Source organism: Dama dama, chromosome X, assembly GCF_033118175.1.
Source record: "Dama dama isolate Ldn47 chromosome X, ASM3311817v1, whole genome shotgun sequence".
Classification (NCBI taxonomy): Eukaryota; Metazoa; Chordata; class Mammalia; order Artiodactyla; family Cervidae; genus Dama; species Dama dama.
Window position 1 is genome coordinate 156994153 of NC_083714.1, and position 14540 is coordinate 157008692.

Sequence of the window (14540 nt, forward strand, 5' to 3'; positions counted from 1 at the left end):
CTGATAGAGGTGGATCTGTAGGGAATTTCCCTGCGTCTAAGTGTCTGAAATGTCATGTCACAGTGGCCACAGGTATTTACCCTACTGAGGGATAAGACTTGATGACCTAGGTGAAATGTCCTGAGAGGCTCCCTGTGAGGGGAAAGGGTCTATTAAGTTAGGGGCGCCTGGCCTGGAGCTCTCTGCATATGGGAGGCAGCACAGGGGGTGGTTACAGCAGGTGTGGGTAAATCTGACTTTGTGGCTCCTTGTTCAAAGAGCAGCCTTTGTGCCGATCGCTGCAGGAAGTGGGTTTGAGACTGGACGAGACCAAGCGGCCCAGGTCCCACTGACTAAAGGTCTCTGGCCCCTGTGTCCCAAACTGGTTCACAAATTGCTCCTCTCTCTGTTTCCCATAAATCATAAAATAAAGGCATATCCTTTCTCCAGCCTCAGCAGTACTGATACCTCATTTATTTCATTCAGTCTTAGTCCATTTAACGTGCACTAGGAAGCCCTATTTAAAAATACATCTCCAGCCAGACTCTTCACACCCTCACTCCCAAGCATATTAAACTAGCCCAATCTCCCCTCATGTCTGGCAATGAACTGACCTCTGAGTGGACTACCCCCTGCTGTCTCGTCCGAAAAATGAACTAAAGCATCGTCTTAGCACAGAGAACATGATGCTTGCAGGTGAAAGACACGTGGTTGTTCTGTGTCACCCAGGAGGACCCCTGGTGCCTGCACGTGGACACAGGCCCTGAGGCTTCCGTGTCCCGTCCAGCCTCCTTCCTCTCCCTCTGTGATTCCTCCCACGACCCCTGGCATGGTCTCTCTTCCCGGCCCTGGGGCTGTAGCACTGGCTGCTTCCCTGCCCGGAATCCTTCCCCACGGGTGTCATCTCTGCACAGACCCCGCCGCACCGTCCTGCACCACACCCCACCCTCTGCTCATGCTGACCCGAGGCATGTTCCCTGCACTGGTTTTCCTCAGAGCACCAGCCCCTGTCTGGTGTGAAACCCCTGCTGCCCCTGGGCAGTGGTTCTGTCTGTTTTGGTGCGTGGAGCCCCCCTCTGGCACAGAGTATGAACACACATGACAACAAACTGGACCAGTAACTGAATGCACATCACTGTACATGTGTTGCTTAGAAATGGGAGGAAGTGAGGAAGAAATAGGTAAAGGGCAGAAAGCTGGTAGGTGCTAGAAATGTTGCTTTTTGCTTCTAAGCCTTTCAGCAGAAGTTGATGTTACCCATTTTTTTTGCATGAAATATTAAAAATTAGAACTAGCATTTTTAATATAATAATTTTTCCTAACAATCATATGACAAGAATCAAATTCTGAGGCATTTTAATTGCAACTCAACTGACTTTACACTGGATCATACTCTGCTTCGAAATTGGACCACGGAGGCTCCCAGGATGGGGTCGGTGCTGGAAGAGGGCTGACACTCACCTCTCCCGGTCGCGAGCTCACTCTTCCCCGTGATGTTCCTCTTGATGCCAAGGTCCTGACCATACTCATCCCCGTACCAGACCAGCAGCTCACAGCCCGGCCTGACCACCTGACAGGTTCGGTAGAAGATCTGCCCGTGATACTGGAAGGCCACCATGTTCTGCTCCTCATCGTCCCGGGCACAGTTCACATACCTGGGGTAGAGGCCGGGAAAGGGAAAGAAACCTCAGGTGATAAGTGCCCTCCATTCTCCGACCATGCCCAGCTCCTTGCCTTCCGCCTCTGAGGCTGCCCCTCATGTGGACCTTCTGTTCACACCTTCGGGTAGGCCATGTGAATTCCCATGCTTTTCTCTCCTTACCTAATTAGCCATTTTCCCAGAGCCCAGTTCCAGCCTCATCTCCTCCTGGACTGTCCTTGAGGCTGGTGACCTCCAGCTCCTCTAACCTTTGAATTAAGCTCCCTTTCATCCATAGGACTTGGTGCTCCTTGGCTAACACACAGCCCTCAGCACTCACCCCAGCCTGCCTTCTCTCCCAAGGCTATCTCCCATCTCCCCACGTGTATCCAGGGTTCTATTTGCTTGCCCACCCCCTCCCACGGAAACTTGGAGAGAGCTCTGATATAGCTTGAGACACAGAACAGTAATTGTTTGTTCACTGTCTGCCTGCCCTGATGAAAGGAGAGGCCCTCAGAGAATGGCCCTGCTCAGGGCCATCCTGCCCCCCATTCCTTCCGAGGCCTCAGGGCCCACTTCTCACTGGAACCAAGACTGAGGAGGTTGTTGCCAACATAGAGTCAAGGTCTCCTGTATTCGCTTATCCTGGCACTGTGTAGTTACTCAAAGATAGAAAACCTAAGGTTACTGTTCCTAAAATCAATTGACTAATGTCTGTCTGCAGTATGTTCTCCAAAAGGACATGGGTTGTGTGATCTGCTTCAGTAACGAAGTTCACTGTCTAAACTGAAACATAAAGTGCATGGTAAGTTTCCATTAAGTGAGTTAAAGTGTCCCTGGTGAATCTAGACTCCTCAAGTTGTTTTCAAATCCACCAGTTTTGTTCAGCATATAGACTTGTATCTTGACGGCACATGCCATATTTTTATTTGCTTCTTTCTAGTGTCTTTTGAAATGAAAGAGCATGATATGGAGGGAAAAGAGGAAAGAAGATGTGAATGCTGTTGAGGGAGCCGGGTTGAGAAGGAAAGGGGCATGGCATGGAGGGAGTCTCAAAGTCTACACACTGCAGACTAACTGCACTCACCTCATCCAGTTGGCCCAAGACGTGTCCTTTCCATCCACATATTCGTAGCAGTTCCTTGCTTTGGTGATCTGAGTGTCAGAGAAAGAGTTACAAGCTTTCCTCTTTCTTTTATTTTTTCTTGGTAGGAAGATATAGAAGAGCTATTTCCCTCTGTAGTCATTGGTGCTTTTCAGCCTGCATGGATTCACCTGCTAGTCGGACCACACAGTGGGCCCCTTACTCATCATTCCAAGTCTGAGTCTCTTGGTTCATTGAAGGCAAGGGCTCCACAAGGGAGGAGTCAATTCTGTGTGTCTGTACTACTGTGTTCCCACCTCTCCTAAGACCTTTATACAGAGGTCCTAAGTGTGTGTACACAATGGTCCCACCTCTCCTCTGACCTTTAGATAGAGGTCCTGAGTGTCTGTACACTGTGGTCCCACCTCTCCTCTTATCTTTAGATAGAGGTCCTGAGTATCTGTTCACTGTGGTCCCATCTCTCCTCTCATCTTTAGATAGAGGTCCTGAGTGTTTCTACACTGTGTTCCCACTTCTCCCCTGATCTTTAGATAGACGTCGTCTGTCTTGTACACTGTGGTCCCACCTCTCCTCTGACCTTTAGATAGAGGTCCTGAGTGTCTGTACACTGTGGTCCCACCTCTCCTCTGATCTTTAGATAGAAGTTTTGAGTGTCTGTACACTGTGGTCCCATCTCTCCTCTCATCTTTAGATAGAGGTCCGGAGTGTCTGTACACTGTGTTCCCACTTCTCCCCAGATGATTAGACAGAGTTCCTCTGTCTCTGTACACTGTGGTCCCACCTCTCCTCTGGCCTTTAGATAGAGGTCCTGAGCGTCTGTACCCTGTGGCCCCACCTCTCCTCTGATCTTTAGATAGAGGCCCTGAGTGTCTCTACACTGTGGTCCCACCTCTCCTCTGACCTTTAGATAGAGGTCCTGAGTGTCTATACACTGTGATCCCACCTCTCCTCTGACCTTTAGATGGAAGTCTTCTGTTGACGCCCAGGGCACACAGTACCCAGGGCTGACTGTGTCATTGCTGACCATGTTATCACCATGTGCGTCCTCGCATGTAGACATGAAGTACCCCCCACCACACACAAGCAGTTAGAGGCCAGAGGACAGGGAAACGGGTGCTTCTCACCTGCCAGGCGTATCCAGTCTTGGCGGCCTCTTCATCGTCTGTGATCTGGCCCTCATAGGGGCCAAAGTGCAGGCCCAGTGGCAGATCGGATGCCTCGTTCCACACTCCAAGCCCAGCATCAGGGATGCCCGACAGTCTGATGCTTAACCCAGGGGGCAGAGTGAGGGCTGAGCGGTTGGCATGCCCCTTTTCCACTGCACAGTCCTTTACAAAGGTTGGGGGCCCATGGGCAGCACAGCTGTCGATGAAGAAGTTCTGACACTCCTCACAATCTGGAGGTGAGAACAGGGATGAGAGGAAGTATAGTGAAGTTGCTGGTCGTAACGACCTCCTCGAAAGAACTGGGGCACTCATGGTGTTAGGGGAAGTACACTGTTTGAGATCGCCCACCCTGTTCAGGCACCATAGTAACCATTTACATGAGTTGTTTTATGGCAGGAGATCCTGATAAGGAATACGGAACTAATAAGCCACCACCAACCGGAAGAGTTCGGGAAAGATCAAAAGGAGACACCGCATGTCTGTCCACATCCCAGAATCCCTCTCGCTAGCATCCACCTTGGCTGAGGGATGTGTCAGCCACCAGGAAAGACTCTGAATTAAAATGATTCGCCAAAGACCACCCGGAAACTAATCCATCGCCATAAAACCTGAGACTGTAAGCCACAAGGCAGAGCAGTTCTCCTGGGTTCCCTTACCTCCTGCTCCCCGCCCAGGTGCCCTTTCCCAACAAAATCTCTTGCTTTGTCAGCATGTGTCTCCTCGGACAATTCATTTCCGAGTGTTAGACAAGAGCCCAGTTTCGGACCCTGGAAGGGGTCCCCCTTCTTGCAACAAATGGCGACTCTGGTGGGACTCTTCTTCACTGAGACTGATATCCTGACCACTTGGGGTACTTAGGGCCCAGCTTGCCTGCCAATGGGCCAGACCCAGCAGCTGCAACTGAGACTTTTTTGTCCCTGGACTTCTCCTGATGCGGACAACTGGCCAGAGTGCCCCGACCGGTAAGGAACAAGAGACTTTGTTGACCTCTCCCCTTCCCTCTCTCTTTCCTCTCCCTAGCCCTTCCTATCCTTCCCGTTTTTCTAGTCCCCTGGTCCTGGACGCAGGAATCTGGTGGAAGGGCCTCAGCTTGAGCTGAGGATTGGAGACGGATCACCTCCTCTTGGCAGAGAACTCGAATTTTCTGGTCTGGTTTCTGGTAGGGCCGGGTTCCAGTCCTCCCTTTTCTGGAAGCCCAGGGAAAAGTCCCGTAATGCCTGGGTGTCTGTAAGTGGCAGGAGACGTCTGTAAGGCCACCCCTTTTGTCCCCCTTTGCCGCCTCCTCCTCCTTCTTCTTTCAACCTGGCTTCCTTTCCTCCTTTTGAAATCTTTGAAGACATCTGAAGTTTTGTGTCTCTATGGAAGGCTTTCTGAGAGACTGTATTCTTGTATTTAAGGGAGTGTCTGATGAGGACTGCCAGGTTTATATGTGTGTGCTTTAACTCTGTTCTGTGTTGTGATTTGTGATGACCATTTTGCTTTGTCTGGCCACCATTTATACCTGCTGCCATTTTGTTAGAACTTGATTTTCTTTCCCTGTGCCTTGAGACCAGGGCTCTCAGTAACACTTACATAGACCATCTCTAACTCCTGAGACTGAGAGAAAAACGAAAAAAGCCTTTAAAAATGTTATTTATTTCAACTTTTTTATAAACTAGTAAATTTTATATTGTAATATCTAATTCATGACCTAACTTAGAAAATGAAGCTAGATCTTGCACTGTGTCTGTCTAAATATGTTTTGGTATGTCTTTGTCTTTGGGTAATATTTTTTAGGTTAATTTGTAAATTAGCTCTATTTAATTGGCTTAAAAAAAGATAAGTGCTTACAAATCAAATAATTCTAAATTAAACAATAAATTCCAGGTTTAGGTGAACTGGGAAATATTCAGTACTAAATACCTGATATTAATGTTTGTTTGTTGACCTATCTAATATAGACATGTCTTAGAGTAATTAACATCAAGTAGAATATTTTCATTGTACCTAAGTTTAATATAAGTTAAATATTATACCTGTTACAAGTTTGTCAACAAGGAAATTACCTCGAGTGAAAAAACTTCTAAAAAATGTAAATGAGGTATGAGTTTGTATATAAACTCTATTAAGAATAATTATTCTTTAAAAATATCTGTCTACAATAGCCTCCCCAGATTGGCATAACTTGAATTTCTAAGGGTTGTGCTAAACTAAGTATTGGAAGTCTATTAAATAATTAGGTCATTTCCAAATGAAATAAGATTTTGAAACATTTACTACTAAACACTGATTTCCTTTTACAGAAAAACTAAAGAGATTTGGGACTATAAATGAATAATGTTTGATGCCATCCTAAAATGTTTTAAGAAAGCAAGGGCTTTAGAATTTATCACTGGTATTTATGCCCACCAATCTATAAAATGCTAAAATAAAAGTTAGCTCTTGGTTGCTAAAGGAAAGCAGGAAGTGTGCTTTCAGTAAAAAAGTATGAAAAAATACTAAAAAGAGTTATGCATGATCAGGATTTTCTAAAATTGGATTACAATTAATTAGATAAATGGATTTTGTTAGGAATGACAGGGTCGTAAGAAAACTGGTTAGAGCCACTTAGGTCCAAGATGGCGGAGCTGACTTGTACTAGACCTTGAGCCTTGGTATTTACGCCCATTGTGACATATCAACAAGCTAAATGATACACCCATCAACATTGACTAAATCTGACCAAATGTTCTAAATGCTTTTAATTGATCTTTTCAATAAAACTTCCTAAATCGAATTCTTTTGAAGTTCCTTTCACCTCTAGCTAACTTTGGGGTGCTTTAGAGGGCCCCTGAACCATCCCAAAGAGAGATATTAAACTGTGTTTATTTGGTTGGTTAAATTACATGAAAAAGATTATCAAATGAGTAATAAATCTGCTCATGTTATAATGTATGATAAAATTACTAATACGGATATCCTAGAAATTATATGGAGTTCTTAACATTTTTATATGTCTTTGTGTTCTAATCAGAAACCTGATGACTTCACAAAAGTTAACAAAGGACTGAATGAACCAGCGAATATGCTTATAACTTATGGTTTCTATCTAAAAAATTACAGGTTTGAATCTTGTGTTTTCCGGGAGTAAGGAAAACCTTCCTCTCAAACTGATTATGAAAATAATTTGGTAAAATTATACGTTATGAACAAAACAATTATATTTTCTCTCTATCTGACTCCTCCAGAAATTTGGAACTCTTAGGTTTCCAGTAAGTTTATCAAATGAGCTAGGAAGGTTATCTCACTAACAGGTACAAAAATCTCAAGGAATTTTTGAGCCCTTAAAAAGAAAAGAGTTGACCTAGATTTGTTAGACAAAATCTGTGATAAGCCTTTGGTGTGAGTTTCCCAGCCCTGTTTTATATTAAAAGTTCAGTCTGAGATTCTATAAATGTTTCAGCAAAATCTATGATCAATTATGGTTATATAAATCATTAGAGCAAAATTAGTGAGAACAGACCTGTTTTGCCTTAATTTGGTTATATATGATAAAAATGAGGGTAACTTTAGGAAAAAAAAAGATATTTCAAAAAATGTTAAATCTCAGTTAATGGAGGTCTGCATGTAGTAAGACTCATTTCTTAGATAGTTCTTTGCTGTTATGTGATATTAATGTAAAATTTAATTGAATTCTTAAAGAACACCCTAAGTTTGTTTCTGAAGCTTGTCTCAGTAATCTGTCTTTGGATGAAGATCAGATGCCTCATGACCTGCAACCAGGACTAGAAAAAGACATAATTTAGGAGACTGTCTCCAACCTGGATAGAAGGGCTTTTTATCAGGTACTCTTAACTAGCTCATGCACAATGAAACTGAAGGAAAATTAACTCTTAGATTAATTCCCACTTCCAAAGGCCCTTACCCTGGATTGGTCTATAGAAAAGACAGCCGACCTGATCTCACCTTAAAGTGATGCTCAAACAGGAAAAGCTACACTACACCAGGATGAAAAGACCACTACATCAGAGGTAGGCAGCTTGCCCAAGATGCTGGATCTGCTTCATATGATCATTTATAATGTTTTCTTGACTTCTTAGACCTTTGCATATAAATCAAATGCTTTCCTATCATAGGCCTGATCCTATGCTAGTTTTAGAAATCAATCCAATTGTTGGGTTTGTGGCCAAGTACCTGTATCCAATCCTGGGTTACCTTGGTAAATTTCTCTAATATAAGATTCTAACTGGTTGACCGTGAAAAAATTTACTTAAAAAAAAATTATAGTCATATTCAGGTCACTGTGATGCTGCTAGATGGGATCCCCTCACTGGGCCAATTAATAATGCCTGCTCTGACTCTGGCCATAAATTTGAGCTGTTTTCTATTACTCAGGCTTAATCAGAGCAACAAGAAAAGTTTCAGCAAAAAAAAAAAAAAAAAATCTCCCACAATTATGAGATGGATTTATATAGATAACACCAGGCTATGGTAATTTAGGTTTAAAATCTCCTCTGTGTTGGAAACAATTAAATCATACTAAGGATAATCAGTCTAGTAACACTACAAAACTGGGCTATGTGCCTTATAGACGGTGGTGCCAATGTATAATTTCCCTGAAAGATCAAGATTTGTACAGAGTAGACTAAGTCAGACGACCTGAGATATACTGGGCTATGTGCCTTATAGATGGTGGTGCCAATGTATAATTTCCCTGAAAGATAAAGATTCGTGCAGAGTAGAATAAGTCAGACGACCTGGGATATACTGGGCTACATCTAATGGAAGCTCTTAAGTCTTACTTGTGACTTTACTAATACTGCTGGCTATGCTTTTTGTATTTCACCTGTTTTACAAAACTGCTGTTTTTTTACACCACCAAACGTGTGGCTGAGGCCTTTGATAAAATAATATATAGTTCCCTATGAGATCGATGATGATAACAGTGTAACTCTAGATATGAAAAAAAGCAACAAGAGGGAATGTCTTCCTGGACCAAGAGGCTAGTAAGACAGGTGGTCCAGAGAATTTTGGATACTGTTTAATGCCCTAGTCCAGTAACAGCACATTGAGTGGCCTGTCAACAAAATCTTTGCCAAACCTGAGAATGGACATTCTCAGCACCATGGGATAAAATGGTCATGAAATGCCCCCCTCAAAATCATGGTCAAGTTTATGAGCAAAAAGGGGCTCTGCCAACTGAAGATTGACACTTGCCATCTACATCTACAGAGATTAAATCACGGCCTGTGCAACTGCTGACTTTCAACAGCCCTGAAAGGAGTTCAGGGTGAAAATCAGGAATGAGGCACTTGGTGCTCTGAAAAAAACTGGCAGAACAGGCCTTCAGATAGTTAGATCTTTTCAAGAGATTTTATGAGTCCCAATTCTTGCATCTTCTCATACCTAGAGAAACACTGACGTCAGTAGTGGTGACATCTGCTTTGGCTATTATGGAAAATTTTATGACTACAAATCAAAATAGAGTACTCAGCTATGGTTCAGACATCCTGGAAAATAACCAGGTGTTGCTATGGGTGTAATTTCAGATTAGACGTTATATTGCTAAACACTTGAGTTTTCTGAGTCGTGTCAGGCTTAGATGCCACCATTCTCAAAACAATATCTGCTGGATGCTAATAACTTCTACCTTACTTTTTATAAAACTAGACAACTGGCCACCTGGCTAAAAGTCTCCCTGAAGTGCCAGGACTAGACTGGGTTTCGGGCCTATTTTTATTTTTTTTATTTTTTTTTCAGGCCTATTTTTAAAAAGAAGAGATTTATTTTGTCTATTAAAATTCCAGTTATCCCTCCTCCAGCTACTACTAATTGGGTGTGTTACAACAAAATGGCAGACCAAAACATTGAGATTTTAATCATACAAGGCTCAGATCTAGGACTTAGAACTCAGGAATACTTCCAATTCAGTGTCTCTTCTCCAAGCTGAGGCGGTCCTATGCCCCATTTTGAGAAAAACTTATCACAGTCATAGTTGCCCTGTTCCCTAAATTAAAACTGAGCAGGACTCTGTGGGTGGTGACTCTGGAGTACAGATCTGCTGTATGTTCTCCATTTCTCATCTGTAAGATATAGGCTTCTTTCAGCCTCCTTGACCTTCCCTGAGTTCCAAAGGGTGGATTCAAACGATTGCAAATCAGGGAAGGGAGAGAATACCGAAACACTAGAAATAATCATATGGTGGTGCAGCCTTGAGACAGGGTCCTGGTTCCTACTCAAAGAAATACGCATAACAATGTCTTTTGAGTTCTTCTACAGAACTGGAGCCACCACCCAGGTGGAAGATGGTAACCTCAGACTAAACACGATTCCTGGAGCACAGCTCTGTTTCTTCACCACCAGCCAAGCAAAAAAAAAAAAGTCACAAACCCTGCAGCCCTCACTCCAAATGTTGCCTCCTATTTCTGGGGACCAGTGATGACCATCCTGGAAGGTCTCCTGTTTGGCCCCTGTCTATTTCATCTCTGAGAGGCGCCAACAGTTTCAAACTAAATTGCTGTTATTACAAGAGTAAAAGCTGGTTTCAGATGTAGAACACCCCAACTTAGATCAGGTAGAGAGAGACTTCTGCTCTGCTAGGCAGGCCCATGCCCAGGCACAGCAGGAAAAATTTACAGAAGAAAGAGACCTCCGCCCCAATTCCCAAGAAGCATCTTGAGTATAAAGTCTCTCAGGGGGGAGTTGTTAGGGGAAGCACACTGATTGAAACCACCCACCCTGGTCAGGCACCATAGTAAACATTTGCATGAGTTGTTTTATGACAGGAGATCCTGATAAGGAATACGGAACTAATAAGCCACCACCAACCGGAAGAGTTCGGGAAAGATCAAAAGGAGACACCGCATGTCTGTCCACTTCCCAGAATCCCTCTCGCTAGAATCCATCCTGGATGAGAGATTCGTGTGCCACCAGGAAAGACTTTGAATTAAGATGATTCGCCAAAGACCACCCGGAAAATAATCCCATCACCATAAAACCTGAGACTGTGAGCCACGAGGCAGAGCAGTTCTCCTGGTTTCTCTTACCTACTGCTCTCCACTTGGGTGCCCTTCCCAATAAAATCTCTTGCTTTGTCAGCATGTGTCTCCTTGGACAATTCAGTTCCGAGTGTTAGACAAGAGCCCAGTTTCGGACCCTGGAAGGGGTCCCCCTTCTTGCAACAATGTCATTTGTCCTCGATCCTGCACCTCAAGTCATAGAGGAAGGGGATGACCGGGGGACCAGATGGTGAGGTGAGGTTAGTGGACCAAGGCCTCGTAGCCCCTTCTCCATGAGTGGGCCAGCAGGGTCACTCACAGAGGTAGTCGTCATCCTCGGGCTCGCTGACCTCTTGGTACACATGGCCCTTTCTTTCTCGTAGACTGTACCTCTTCACTCCAGTCTCCTTTCCTCTGAGTTCTAAGATGGAAAACAGAAGCTAAGCAAGGCTGGTGGGGTCTGGAGAATTAGTCTCTGTTTTATCAGAAAGTGTGAGATCTCCTACCTGTCCATCTATACACTTTGTTAAACTTTCTTACATGTATTTTTCAAACTTTTCCTTTTGTAATTTTATGCTTTATTATTCCATTATTTATTTCTTGGCTTGTGAGATCTTAGATCCCCAACCAGGAATGGAACCCACACCTCCTGCAGTGGAAGCATGGAGTCTTAACCTCTTCACCCCCAGGAAGTCCCTTCTCTATACTTTTTTTAATTTCCCTTTAACTACTGGTTCAGGAGACTGAGGCTCCAATGACCACAGATGCCCAGTTCAGTGATAGCGTTCTGCACTTCCCGTTAGTAGGTTTAACTTCTGAACCTTCTAACTTAGGAAATAGTTCACCAACACATCTACTCAGAAAATATATGTTAAGGGCACACGACACATAAGGCACTGAGCAGAGGTCTGGGCATAAACACTAACAAAGCATGGTTCCCATTATCACAGCTGGATTTATTGAACTACTTTTAGGTGTCAGACTTTTGCATTTAATGTAAGGCTTTCGAGCACTGTATGAATTATGTATCCTTATCCTCACTTTAAAGACAGCAATCAGGACCTCAGAAAATGTATAAGATTTTCCCAAGGCCCCAGTGCTAACTTCGTGTCTCAGACCAGTCCAGCTTAAACCCCACCTACCCAAAGTCCATGCCACACCCCTAGGCCATACTTATTAGTTTTTCCTCAGGGATTAGAGGAACTAATTAGAGGAACTCCCCAAAGCTTTTCTTACCGACTTTTTCTCTGGGGTGCTGTCCAGGGGTCCTTGCTTTTCTGTGATGGGGCACTGGTTTCTGAGGCTGCTTGGAGCCACTTGTTTTCAGCAATTTTGCTGCTCCTGGCAATTCCATCAAACTAGATTCCTTACTTAATGGTGCCCTGGACATTCTCTTCCATGTGAGTAAAAGACAACATTCATTTCTTTAGTTCTTTAGGACTTTATGAAGTGTTTTCACATGCATGATTTTAGTTAATACTTTGACAATTCTTGGAAATACCTGATTTTTTTTTTTTTTTTTGGGGGGGGATGGTCTGAACACTGGACTGTAACAAAAGGACCTAGGTGGATAGTGAATCAAAACTAGAATTCAAGATGGCTGAGGAGTAGGACAGGTAGACCACTTTCTCTCCTACAAATTCATCAAAAGAATAACTGAACGCAGAGCAAACTTCGCAAAACAACTTCTGATCGCTAGCTGAGGTCATCAGGCGCCCAGAAAAGCAGCCCATTGTCTTCGAAAGGAGGTAGGACAAAATATAAAAGATAAAAAGTGAGTCAAAAGAGCTAAGGACAGAGGTCCGTCCCGGGAAGGGAGTCTTAGGTGGCATTGCTTGGGGTAGGGTCCGGGCCTGAGTGCCCTGAGGACAATCGGAGGGAGCTTCTGTGAGTTGCCAACTTGAACTGTGGGAGACCAAAAGAGAGAGAGTAAATTAACCGGCCCGAACACACTGCCGGCCGTTCGCAGAACAAAGGGACCGAGAAAGTCCAGAGAAGGGCTTGCAGGCTGCGGACCGGCCCAGCCTGGCCGGAGGCAGGAGGCAGGGGGGAGGGGAAGGTCACGGCGAGACACAGGGAGCAGGCACCCAACTGGCGCGGGCGGGGACTGGGGCTGGGGACGTGGAGGGCAGAAGGCGCACGCACCCGACTGGCGCCAGAGGAAACTGAGACTGGGTCCATGGAAGGGAGTGGGCGCGCCACACCTGGGGAGAGTGCGCCCACAAGCCCCTGGCTGCCTGGACTGCTCTGGTGGGGAAGGCACAGAGAGCAGGCGCAGCTTTTCATTCCGCGCTTTTGTGGAACACCCGAGGGCTGGAACCTCGCGCAGCGCAGGGCGCGCTCCATATAGAACAGCCAGAAGCCTGAGCAGCGCAGATGGAGAAAGCAGCGTCAGCCCCTCCCGGCAGCGCCAGCCCCGCCCCGCAGCGTCAGCCCCTCCCCGCAGCTACAGCCCCTCCCCGCGGCGCCAGCCCCTCCCCACAGAGCGACAGAACTAGCTACCTGAATAAGAGTCCACTTCCGCCCGCCTGTGTCAGGGCGGAAATGAGGCTCTGAAGAGACCTGCAAACAGACGCCAAATAAACAAAGGGAACCGCTTCAGAAGGGACTGGTGCAACAGATTAAAATCCCTCTAGAAAACACCGACTACACAGGAAGGGGCCTGTAGATATCAAGAAGCATAAGCTGGAATGAGGAGCTATCTGAAACTGAGCCAACCCACACTGACCGCAACAGCTCCAAAGAAACTCCTAGATATAATTTTACTTTTTTCTCTTTTTTTTTCTTTTTTTATTTTTTATTTTTTCTCTTTTATTTTCCTTTAAAATCCCCTATTACTCCCCCATTACTCCTTAACTTTCATTTCCATATATTTTTAAGATTCTTTTAATTAGGGGAAAAAATTTTTTTTTCTTTTTTTTTCTTTTTCTTTTTTTTCTTCTTTCTTCTTTCTTTTCTTTCCTTTTTCTGTTCTATTTTCTATTTTTCTTTTTCTCTTATTTCTTTTAAAGTCCTCTAGTACTCCTCTACTGCTCCTTAATTTTCATTTTCAATACACTATAACCTTACCAAAAAAAAAAAAAAAAGGAGAGAAGCCCTATTATTAAACAGAAGATTATTCTCTCCCAATCTTGACTCTCTGTTTTCTACCTCAGAACATCTCTATTTCCTCCTTTCCCCTTCTCTTCCCAATCCAATTCTGTGAATCTTTGTAGGTGACTGGGCTACGGAGAACACTCTGGGAACAGACAGCTGCATAGATCTGTCTCTCTCCTCTTGAGTCCCCCTTTTTTCTCCTCCTGCTCATCTCTATCTCCCTCCTCCCTCTCCTCTTCATGTAACTCTGTGAACCTCTATGGGTGTCCCTAATGGGGGAGAATCTTTTCACCATTAACCTAGAAGTTTTCTTATCAGTGCTGTATAGTTGGAGAAGTCCTGAGACTACAGGAAGAATAAAACTGAAATCCAGAGGCAGGAGACTTAAGCCCAAAACCTGAGAACACCAGAAAACTCCTGACTACATGGAACTTTAAGTAATAAGTGACTGTCCAAAAGCCTCCATACCTACACTGCAACCAACCACCACCCAAGAGCCAATAAGTTTTAGAGCAAGACATACCACGCAAGTTCTCCAGTAATGCAGGAACATAGCCCTGAACATCAACATACAGGCTGCCCAAGGTCACACCTAACAC

The 14540-nt window shown here is 44.5% G+C and overlaps 1 protein-coding gene across 1 annotated transcript in view; it reads right to left on the minus strand.

Moving 5' to 3' along the window:
* The window catches only part of LOC133052978 (histone-lysine N-methyltransferase PRDM9-like), a 38892-nt gene that overhangs the window by 12799 nt on the left and 11553 nt on the right, over positions 1 to 14540 (minus strand). The window contains exons 5-9 of the mRNA XM_061137734.1: positions 12082 to 12238; positions 11165 to 11266; positions 3848 to 4119; positions 2706 to 2773; positions 1441 to 1634 (exon numbers count right to left, since the gene is read on the minus strand). Of these exons, the coding sequence (XP_060993717.1) occupies positions 1441 to 1634; positions 2706 to 2773; positions 3848 to 4119; positions 11165 to 11266; positions 12082 to 12238 (793 nt within the window). The remainder of the gene's footprint in view (positions 1 to 1440; positions 1635 to 2705; positions 2774 to 3847; positions 4120 to 11164; positions 11267 to 12081; positions 12239 to 14540) is intronic.